Here is a 12,234-nt window from a genome sequence, read left to right on the forward strand (position 1 = left end):
AAAATGGAAAACATAGCAATTTCTGTTCTTATCATCACAGGGTTTCAATAGAGAGTACCTGGTACAGAGCAGAAACCTGCCAAATGGAAGGGATGAGATTCATACGTAGTCCAAATTCAGTCTAACGTTGGCCCCTGTGACCATACATGCCTTTACCAGATTACATACATCTTGTCTCATCAAACTTCCCCCAAAATCTGTAATGTTGACATCATCACTTTCTCAGATGAGGAAACTGAAGCTCAGGTGTAGGATGATTTAATGAAGGTCACACAGATGGTGAACCTTGGGTCTCCTGGCCCCCAGCCCAGGACCTTCCCCACCATGCATGAGCAGTGAGCATGAGGTAATTTCAGATTTCTAGAACCACAAGCACCTGCCCAGCACCTCAGTTCCTCCTGCTCTACCCTGGGATGCGTCCCACCAGAGTCAGCAAAACAGCCTTTCTGCCCAGCCCTGTGCCGGTCAGACTTCAGTCTCACACTGCAGAGATAAAAGACAAAGGAGTCCCTGCTTGAATGACTCTCATTTTCTCCTTCAAGAACATTAAAAATCTTACTCCAAAATGCTAAATTTTCCCAAAAATCAAGGTTTGAATGCTTGGACAAACAATAATGACATCAGGTAATAAATAATTTATAATACAATCGAATACTTCAGGGCATGATATTTGTAAGTAAAAATTAACCTTACACTTAAATCTTTTTTTTCCCCTGCTGATTTATAAATATGTTACCTCATCTAGTGACTCAACCCTCAAAATGACAACTCCCTATTTTGAGGCTTTTAAGCTACCAAATGCATGAATTTTATAGACCTGCACTGTTCCATGGGACAGTTACTAGCCACATGTGACTGCTGAGCACCTAAACTGTGATGAGTCTTAATTCAGATGTGCCATAGGTATAAAACAGACACTAAATATCAATGACTTAGTGTAATTAAAAGAATGGAAAATACCTTGACATTTTAATAAGCATTTATATTTTAAATGCTGAAATGATCACCACTTTGGAAATACTGGGTTAAAACTTACATCATTAAAATGAATTAAACCTGTTTCTTTTTACTTTAACATGGTTACTAGGAAATATAAAATTATATATATGGGTCATGTTATTTTTTCTATAAATTATTACAGACATGAAATTTTAATATACAGATAATTTTTTAAACTTCATGGCAAAACAACCTCGAACAATACAGGTCCTGAAATTTTTACTTGGGAACATAAGGTTTTTGAGAAAATGACCATAGCAGAGACTAAACATTAAGTTCTGTTCTTGTCACAAAGCAGGTGAACTGTGGGGCTCCGTGTTTCCACAGGCCCCTCTTCCCAGCTCTCTCCCCTAAGAGCAGCCTTCCTTGTCCTGCGTCCTGACTCCCCCACCTAGGAGGCTGCGGTGAACAGGTCGCAGGATGATCACTCCAAGGACACTCCAATCATCAGAGTATTCAGGTGTCGGGTCCGGCTACCAGGAGAAGTGGGACTGACAAAAGAAAGGGGTGTCGGCTCAGAGAAACGGAGAGAGGGCTTGGCCCTGGGAACTGAGGCTGGCCCTTATTGTTCTCAAGTCCTCCATGACATTTTAACGTTGCAACAGAGGTACAGGACAGCTAAGGGCACAGCATCCACATCATAAATGAGTCAAGTGGGTCCCTCCGATTACATTCTTTTTTACTTTATGGCAATTCGACACATCTGCTGGATATTGTTGGCTAAGTCTCCAAAGTTAAAGAGGGAAGAAGGAAAAGGAGAGTGATCCTCAGATCCACTCTCCTGGAGTCCTTTGTGCCCCTATTCTCTGCAAATGAATTCCCCGATGAGCTTTTGACACATTTGGGAAGCTTAGGCAGGTGAGGTCAACAGGCAAGTTCAGAGCCAACCTCTGAGAAGCAAGGAATCCGTTGCTTTCTCCTCTTCTCTGCACAGGAGAGAGAAAGGCACTAAGCAGGAGACTAACAACCACCTCCGTGCTTAGAAAGACTGGAGTAAGGAAAACAGGCAATTGGGCCCTTGGAGATGAGAGGTCAGAGGGCGGTCCCCACTCCTTCCTCCATCTGAAGTGTCTCCATTTAGAAGTGGCAAGTGGGTCTCCTGAAAGTGAGCACTGGGCTCTTGGCTGTCTTTCCCTTGGGAGGAAAGTCAACAGCAGGGAATCCCCAGCTCCTCCCCAGGAAGCTGGCAGGGCCCTCAGAGACCCACTAGTAAGTGGCATGTACATCTGTCAAAGAGCACTGAAAACTTCCAACGCCTCAAAACGTCACGGAGAGAAACTGTGCCCTGACTGCATCACAGGTGGTCCTGGGATCAGACACTAACACCTAGAACCTACTGCGAGAAAACTGAAGCCCAGGAGCAGGGGGTGGGAAAGTGATCTGCAGAGACTGAGAGGCAGACAGGGATAAAAGGTGGCTCTCTGCTCTCCGAAGCGCTCTCTAGGGACGGCCACGCCACGGACCTGCAACACAGTTCTGCTGCCTAGTGTCCAGCCACTGCCTTTCAGCACTAGCAGCGAGGCACATGGCAGCCTCCTCCAGACACTCTGGGGATGACAGTGCCCGTCTTACTGATTAGGGAGTACACATTTCAGGATTACGCTGCATCATGCTGCAGAATATTTTTAAAAGAAAGAAAAGAAATACATTAAGGAAAACAATGTGCCTCTGGACTCTGACAATCCGTCAATCTATGCTCCCTCGTGCAGACACTTTCATTCAAGCTGCCAGCTTCCATTCCCTTTCTCTGTCTTCTTCAAACATTACGGTTATTTATAAACTGGACTTTAATCATTCAAAATGTTTTACTTTGCTTGTTCATCTTTACATTCCCAATGTCAAGCTCAAGCGAATATGTTCCTTTTTGTTAATAAACTGTATGTGTCTAAACATGGATCTTAGAAAACCCGACCGGAAGTCTGCAATCCTGGCTCTGCCACTTACTGAATGCATAACTTTGAGCAAGTTACCTCACTTCTCTGTGCTCAGCTCCCTCATCATAAAGAGAAGAATAAGCACAGCACCTGCCCCTCTGAGTTGTGAGGGTTAGTTGAAATAATGTATTTAGTGGGCACAAAACAGTGCTGGGCCAGAGCCAGGCACCAAAATAAGACAACAGGAGTACCCTTGCTATAAAGAAACAGCCACCAGCCACTCTGCCTCCACTCTGATGACAGAACTTTAGAAAAGAAACACAGCGTGAGCAAGAACCCTACAGAGAAGAGTGGCTTGGCATTACAGTGAAGCAGGACAGTTACGGAAGCTCCTCTGGGACAGCTTGCAAGCCAGGCAAAATTAATATACTCACTCCCACCACTACCCCAGCATGCAGTCCTCAAAGATTCCTTCCACCGACCACTCCCCAAAACAGCTGCGTGCCGGTGGGAACCCCTTCGTGCAAACTGTTCCTAGGAAATGTCGGGGTCCCTGTGCTGACTGCAAAGCCAGCAATCGCTGCTTTAGGAGCTAAAATATCCAAGATCTTGACATTCCTGGAGCTGGTGAGTATGTGAGTATTTCAGTGTTACCTGTCTGGGTGTTTGGAAAGAATGGTGAGAATAAGAGTCACCGGGCCTAAAAATCATCATGCGAAAGCATTTCTAAGGCACAAACCAACCCCTTGCCTGGGACAGGAAGGCCTCTGAATCCCCATTACATGACCCAGTAAGTCTGGGAAATCTCAGGACTTAAAAATGTGAGTGAAATGAACTAATAATGAATAAGCAAATAAAAGGGAAACTCTAAGAGCACAGTAGAGAAGACTTATGGCCCTGAATAAGTCAAGTTTCCTGCTTCTGTCACTTGGAAATGTGTCTACATAAAGCTTGCAGGAACTGCTTTCCTACATCTCCCAATGCTTTAAAACAAAGAAACCACTTATTAAATATCATCCACATAATATCATTAACAAAGTTCTTCTAAAGTAGTTTATGCAGACACAAGAAAACCTATAAGGCAGAACAGTTTCCTAAGTATAATTTTTTTAAATATTTTTTTTAGTTGTAGGTGAATACGATACCTTTATTTTATTTTTATGTGGTGCTGAGGATCAAACACAGGACCTCACGCATGCTAGGCAAGCGCTCTACCACTGAGCCACAACCCCGGGCCCCTAAGTATAATTTAATTAATCAAGTAGTTTAAAGTCTTACGGAATATTGACAACATGATCATTACCCATAATAAACTTATCCTTCAGCATTTGTGTCTTCCTTCACTTAGTCTGCTACTCTAAAGTAAACGAAACTTCAGGGGAAAACAAGGCTTTCGGCTCATTCCCCCCCTTCAGGAGCGAGGCTTCCCACATGATGGGCTGCCCGCTCTACATGGGCACATGCACAGTCGTCTCCGGTAGTTCTCTAGAGCAGTAGGGTGTTCACTGAAACACTAAAGCACTCGAGTTCAGTGTTCAACACTTGATGATCCCATAAAAATATAAAAAATCCAAAAGATGTATCTCAAAAGATAGTTGTCACCAAAAAATATTGGAGTACACCTTACATGTGGAAATCCAACTCTTCTCCAGCTTCACATCCTTCAACCCTCGAAATTCCTAAAAGACCTGCACTGAGTCCTCACCTACCCGTGAAAGTAATCCAATGAAGGGGCCACTTACTGATCTAGAACCCAATCATTTTTGACTCTGAGGTCACATCCTTTTCCTCTAAATGTGTGGGTAATAACAATTAGACTAAATTAATTCCAAGAACTACTTTACAGAGTTTGGGGTCAGAAATAGTAATGTTCAAATAATGTTCAAATGTAAGCACGGTAACAAACATGTAGACATCAAGAGTATTCTGATTGTTCCTGTTAGTCATCCATGGCCTACAGCCATTTTTCAATGGGTTTGGCAGCAAGACTGGATAGGAACAGCAACGTTTCCCCATGCACTTCCTGCCCCACTTACTGTCACAATGCAGGGGACAAGACCCACTTACGTAGGTGCCTGTTTAAGTTGAAACCTGCAGCTTCTGGAGTTTTATAATGCCCAAGTCATACAACTCTTAGAAACACTGATTTTACTAATCTGGAACAAGCAGCCAGTGCTAAGGAAAATCCTAAATATACCCACGGCAGAGGGTGAACATTAATTCCAAACGAGGAAACTTCTAATAGAAAAAGTAGGGTTTCTGGTTTGCACACGTGCGTTAAGACATATTTACCAGTATATCTGCCTTGGCACTGTTACTAACTGTAAAGAATTGGTAACAAATTGAGTAACCACTAAATTGTGGTAGAAACATAAAATGGAATACTATATAGTCATTAAAAATAACAGCATAAATCTACATATACTAACAAAGATTTTTTTTATGTGTTCTGGAGAAAATTAACACAGAAATCTATTGTATGTTCTCAAACACACCAAAAAAGTTATGCTCTCATACGCATAAGAGAAAGTATGGAAATATAATGAGCAAAGTATTAACAGAATAGTAGAATAAGAATAAAGGTGCTTCCGCCTGCCCCACTTTTACACTATTTTCATTTCTCATTGCATGCATTAATTATTGTTATCCTTTCCAAACTATATTCTCCCAAAGGCTATTTTGTGTTCATAACTAAAACCAGCAAAACTGGATTTCAAAATGCTACTTTCTGAATAAAGTACATTACCTATATTTAAATGTCTCTTGGTATAACTTACTCAAATTATAGACTTGGGGATTCTCGCCAAGCACATGGGCCGCTGACATTATACATGAATAGAACTTCAAAAAACAGATCTCAGGGCTGGGTCTGCGCACTTAGAAAAGTCATCTTGAGACATGGGTCGTATTCCCAGCAGTTTGCTGAACTCCCATTTGCTGTGGGCAGCTACGGACACAGGTAAGAGCGGCCCTGGGCAGAGGCGCTGCTTATGTCCCCTTACTTCTTTTATCTGATACTCGTTCTTTTTATCTGTTTCCCTGCAGGAAGAAGGCGCACAGAGCAGAAGGCGCCACAGGGCCAGAAGCTTCTGAGCCCTGGGGAAAGTTCCCACCAGGTGCAGCTTCTGCAGCCTCACCCACTGCACTGGATGAGGACCTCTCCATAGAACTGCCTGAGTGAGATCTGACCTAGGAAGGAACAAGGAACTGGAACAGAAGCACCATTTTTTTTTTTTTTTTTTGGTACTGGGGAGTGAATCCAGGGACACTTAACCACTGAGCCACCTCCCCAGCCCTTTTTTATATTTTATTTAGAGACAGGGTCTCACTGAGTTACTTAGGACTCACTAAGTTACTGAGGCTGGTTTTGAACTCACAATCCTCCTGCCTCAGCCTCCTGAGCCACTGGTATTACAGGAGCAGACCACCACACCCACATAAGTACAGCAATTTTTTTTTTAAAAGAGAAGCAAAAAATTATAAAAAGTTACCTAGGTAATTAAAAACGAAATCACATGACATCTCTTTACATGTATTCATTCCTCTAGACAAATATTCCTACACATCTGGAGGATCATTGAGAGATATTTAAGACTATTCACAAGGGAACTGAAACCACACAACTTCCTCCAAGAAAGCCCAAGCTACATCAGTGGGGAGCTTTGAGCAGTTGGAGCCACATAGCATGTAAGCAGCTCCAGCAACTCGATAGGTGAGTGAGCTGTGAGGCCAGCAGGGAGGAATCCCAGGTAACAAATAACACTTCCCAGCAACATATTCAGAGGGTGAAGAAAGAGGAACTTACATCTCTAGGATAAGAATCTCCAGGGAAAAGACCACAGTTGACTGATTTCCTCAGTTCAGGTTAGCAACATAATTTTGAAGGCAATGCAACAGAAGGCAGCCTCACCTGCTGCAGAGGGAGAGCACTTCAGTTCGATTCAAGTCTGTTTTAGGAAAGTTTAAGTTCAGATCCTTACAGATGCTAATTGAAAATTAAGTCAAGTAGTAACCACATATTTTATAGTAACAGAAACTGATCCTCTGTGTTAAAAAAAAAATCACTATATAAAAGCATTAAGTATTAGTTTAACAATCCCTTTAACAGATCATTTGAAAGGCTCGATTGTCCCCTTTTGCAGTGCATGCTGCTGCTTTTTGCAGCTTGCTTAAAAAATTATGTGCCTTTATTGTACTAAAGAAATTCCGAGAGAGAAGCACAACCTACTCATTGATGGTAACAACACAACCATTTTTCACATTCCTCCCTGACAAAGTCCACCAAAGCGCTTGACTTCATCCAAACTGCTAAGATTTAGCTAACGTTAAGAACAGAAACTTCTCTGTCAGTTGGCTCACAGTTTAGGTTCTTTTCTATTTTGTTTAAGGCAAATCTGCTAAAACAAGTCAGAGAGATCAACTGGAAATTCAACAGTTAGGTTTCTTTAAAATCCCCAAAGGTACCTGTCTTGTGTTCTCAAAAACGTAAATAATGTAGAAAAGGTTTTAATTCTGCAAAGCAGACCTTTTCTCAGACCTACAGTTGGGATTCAAAAGCACCTCCCTGGAACAGTGCAGCCAGGTAGGACATAATTTTCAACAATACATAACTGTTCTATACAAGAAGCCTCCTGGAAACGTCGTTCACCCACAAAATGTCAACATTTCTTTCTTCACAGAGAAGAATCAAAGTGGAGCCTAAGTCCTTCTACAGGGAAAGAGAGAAGGGGTTCCAAGAGGCAAGCAGACCAAGTTTTTAACTCCAACACAAGACAGCAAGGGTCTACACGAGCTCTTACCCGCACAGGGCCGGGGCTGTCTGCCTCCACCTCTCCTTGAGCCGCGTCCTTGTACTGCAGGGGGGACTCGATCACCAGCTCCTTTTTGACACTTCTACTGCTCGTCCTGCATTTATCAGCCTGCATCCTCACTGAAAACACAAGTCAGACAGTCTGCGACCAGGACAGCTGCAAGTCCCTGGCTGAGCACGCATGCCAGTGGCCTGAGAAGGAAAGGAAACTGGCTTCCCAGGCACAAGGGGTCAGCCACACCGCTGGGTCTGCGGAGCCTGCGGGGTGGGAAGCATGACAGCAAAGGCCAGCCTCCAGGGGTGTTACTACTGCTCGGAAAATGGGAGGCTCCTGCTAGCTGGCCAGGAAAACAAAGCCAAACTGAACAATACACAGTGTACTGACTCTCCGATAAAGACCGGCCTCATTGTGTCTGTTCCACATGGTGTGGGCCAGATCAACCCAAATCCAAATAGTGCTCCGTTTAAAAGAAAAGCAGGCAGTTAGACTCCTTCATAATCACTTCCAATCTCAAGTTTGCGGAGCTTGGGAGCCAGCTAGGTCGTCTGGCGCTTCTAAAGCCTCGTGGTTTCAGAATTCTTTCTTGTGTTATGGCTAAACACCAACTGCTTGGCTGATGATCAAAGAAGGAGCAAGCAACCGGCAAGGGTGTTCCCACACGGTGCAGGAGCAGGGAGAGCTTCTCCCTGAACAACAGTCGCCAAACCTGACAGAGCCTCAGTCTTACGTACACCAGGAAGGTGACACTCACTAAGTTTAATAAACTCATGTTCAGGAAAGCCATGTACCCTGATAGACACTTTCACTAAACAGAATATTTCTTTAAATACACCAACAAATGTGCATGAACCTGAGGGTAATATGCCCAGTATTAGGTACTGAGAAGACCACAAAAAACAAAGGAACTTGGGAGCCAGCTGGGAAGGCAGGATGAAGAGACTTCATTAATGACAGAGGAATGAAATTAATATAGATACACACAAAACCCAGGACAGTAGCTGAGTCATCATTCCATGGTTCAATGCTAACAGCATCCCAAATATGTCCTTCCAAAAGTCTGTGATTTTTATTATTTCCTCATATTGATGGTAGAGTGATTTTTTTTTTTTTTTTTTTTTGGTACCAGGTATTGAACACAGGGACCCTTAACCACTGAGCCCCATCCCCAGCCCTTTTTTATATAGAGACAGGGTCTTGCTAAGTTTCCAAGGGCCTCGCTATGTTGCTGAGTCTGGCTTTGAACTTGTGATCCTCCAGTCTCAGACTCCCAAGCTACTGGGATTATAGGCATGTACCAACACACCTGGCATGGTAGTGTGATTTTTTAAAAAATCTTCTTCTAGGAAGAATTAAAACACAGGTATTAGGGTATTTATTAAGAAGTTACATGGAAAATGAGCATTAATGATGAGATTAAATATTACTTTGGGATACTCTTCGGACACTACTGAGCTTTTCCCATTTAGTTCTGCTGTTTGCGTCCTCGAAATGAGATAGCGTTTAGTAGCAGTAGGTAATAGCAGTAGTAGCAAGTAAACAACAAATCTAGTTGTCATATTGCAACAATAAGGTGCCATAGGTACATGCCCTGGAGGAAAGAAAGAAGCAAGTATATGAGATATAGGCAGGCACAAGGGTCCCACTTTCTAGGTAAAGTAACTGAGGCCAGGGGGACTCAGCGCAGTCTATGCAGAAGCAGAGAAGCCACCCTCTGTCCACCCAGCCTCTTCCTTCCCACCAGCACCTGCTCTGGCTACTTCACTGCAACAGCCAAGCTCTACCACTTAAATACTGGGAATTCTTGAAATTGGGTATTAATTTTGTAACACATCACAAAGAGATCAATGAATCTCTTTAAAAAAAAAAGTAGTGACTTTTATAATAATATTTTTAATTACCCAATTTCTAAACCTTGGATCATCTTCGGTATCAATAGAGGCTCTCTAATCAATGCAATGTTTCAAAATGATGTGGCCTCTGAACTTTAAAAATTTGTTTTTATGAAGTCACAAGAGGACAGAAAAAACAACAGAGTCTCAGTTACATATGCACAGATTGAAAGAACAAAATTCACAAATGCTTTTGACACCCTAGGAAAGGATGGATATCACGAGCACAAAGCCAACAGAGCCTCAGTAAAGCTCAACGTGGCAACAACTTCAAAACCTCTTCCAAGCGGCTTAGGAGGTCTAAGTAGCCCAGTTCTTCCTCAAATACCTGTCGTCATTAAGCTACCAGGATTTTGCACTTTGAGAATCGCTCTCCTACTTGTTGAGTCAAAATACCCTGGTATCTGTAAAGAATGGGAAGGACTTAAAAGGTTATCCATTTGACAAAGGCTAATAGTGCTCACTGTGCCCCGTGTCCTGTTCAAGCCCTGCATAGGTATCCCACCTCTATGTAACAGTTACCCCCATTTTACAGAGGAGGAAACTGATGCACAGGGTTTAAACACAGAGAGAAGACAGCGTGGCCAGCAGCGGGAACACCAACCCAGCGTACACACTGAAAATCTGGCACGATGCTGAGCCAGTAGTTGATTCCAACTGTGATAAATTACTATAAAGCACAGTACATACAGATGGCCAGCCAGCAAGTACTGATAACCAGAGCATGTGGGTTCAATGCCCTCAAAGGAATTTAGTAAAGGGGTCAAAAAGTCTTTAAGTGGTCTTTAAGTGCCCGGTACATAGTAGGTATTTAGTGAATGGTAACTCCCGTTGTTGTTGTTGTTGTTATTTCAACCTGAAGAAATTAACCTTGTCTTAAAGTCAGGACTCTGGCTGACTAATCTAATATGACAATTCTACCAACTATGTCCCTGCAACACGTTACAGTGTCAGCAATTAAAAATCAATCGCTCTTCCCTCTCCGCTGCTCGATTATAAAAGATGTCTTCAAATACTCATCTAGAACCCCACTTGTTCATGCCATGAGTGAAACACTTTCTTCTTGACGATCTCTGTGTCTTCAAAAATGTTCAGCAATGACTTCACGTTTCTTTTGTACACAAGGAAAAGACTTTTAATTGGCTCTGAGTTTCTAAACAGCCATGACAAAAAGGCAAACATCAGTTCCATGCTGTGTATTATCACAAGGGGAAGACATGCCAAGGTGTAAAGCACGTAGGTTCTTTTAAAAGCTTCTCACAGGGACAGTTACATTAAGGGGACTTATTAATGTAGACAGGGTTCCCAACATGTCTGTAGGAAACATGGCGGCAATTCACACGGCTGTTCTTACCCCATCTCGGAGCATTGTTCTTAAACCCTGGATGAAGGAAAGCAATTCTGAGAGCAAAGCAGTCTTCTAGTCTAACGCCTTCAAGAGGGCCCAACTTAAGAAAGAAGAAAATTCTGAGGGTTAGAGGAACAGAGATCCTCTCGTCAGCTGTCCCACTAGGTGACTTCTCAAGCCATTTGAAGCGCTGGCAAGCCACCTTGCTCGTCTAGGACAGATCACAAGTCTGACTGTCAAAGAGAGCTGCAGGGCATGGTATCCCACCACAGGGCCCAAACCTCTGACTAGGATGTGGTTTCTCTGAGAGACTCAGGAGAGCAAGGTCTGAAGGCATGAGGATGACATCTGGTCAGCACAGCCACCAGAGGAAATGCCACTGTAGAAGAGCAGGAAGTAGGCGGTCAAGTTTTCCTTGACAACACTTCTAAGAACAAGGTACGTGTGGGGGCCTCTGGACATCATGAGCTCCTACTGTCTACTCCAGAGCTTTCACACACTATTTATTTAACCCTTACAATACCAAACACAACTAGAACACGTATTAAGGGTACAGAGTTGCACTCTTACAACAGACCACAGTAAGACTTGCAAGAAAACAAGAACACTTCAAAGCAGGATGGAATGAATGATTCTGTATATACTTTTTAGTTCTCAATTTTTAATATGCATACAAATTACCATATAGGCTAAGTACTCAAAACCACGAAAACTTCAGAGGAATTTAAGGAATTTTCCAAGGGTGATTTTTGACTCTAAGGAAAGTAATTTTAGACGCTGCAATCCCATCTTTCTCTTCCTGTGGTAGGAACTTCCATCACATTCAGAGAAGCTGAAGCCCCCTCCTCATGCCCAGCACCCAATTCCAATGCCACCCTCCCCAGGAAACCTCCCTTGATCCTACCAGCCAGGATAAATCAGCTCCTCCTCTGTTAACCTCTGGGCACTACAGTATCTCTGTTAAGAAGCCTTGCACAGACTACCTTTACTGCCTTTGTTCCTGTTGACTCTTCAGTGGTTCTGGACGTTCACTGAGGGCAGGAACTGTATCTTACCCAGCTCCAAGTCCCCACCATCTCTGGGACTGAAGGCACTCAAAACGCATTGCTGAATTAAATGCCCATGTCAGTTTGGGGTCATTGGTCACCTTTAGCCCTCGAGTGAAACTAAGTATTTGTAAAATATGCACACATCTTCATCTGTTAAAGGCCTGGATTAAAGCAGCAGTTTTCAACTGGTCATAAATCAAAACTCAACATACATATTTACTAACAATTAAAATATTCCTTTCTTCCATCTATGATATTAGTTTG

General features: G+C 43.0%; 1 protein-coding gene across 15 annotated transcripts in view; it reads right to left on the reverse strand.

The window, feature by feature from the left end:
* Positions 1-12,234, reverse strand: part of DOCK9 (dedicator of cytokinesis 9) — a 276,566-nt gene that overhangs the window by 166,172 nt on the left and 98,160 nt on the right. For 9 of the 15 annotated variants that reach the window (XM_079136877.1, XM_079136874.1, XM_079136876.1 and 6 more), the window contains exon 1: positions 7,673-7,830. The exons of 5 other annotated variants lie outside the window; for them this stretch is intronic. In XM_079136877.1, coding sequence (XP_078993003.1) covers positions 7,673-7,798 — 126 coding nt within the window. In that variant the 5' untranslated portion in view covers positions 7,799-7,830. Of the gene's footprint in view, positions 1-7,672; positions 8,124-12,234 lie in introns of those variants that run through there. One more of the 15 variants, XM_079136878.1, reaches the window with a different exon arrangement.

This window comes from Sciurus vulgaris, assembly GCF_902686455.1.
Source record: "Sciurus vulgaris genome assembly, chromosome: 4".
In the NCBI taxonomy this organism is placed as follows: Eukaryota; Metazoa; Chordata; class Mammalia; order Rodentia; family Sciuridae; genus Sciurus; species Sciurus vulgaris.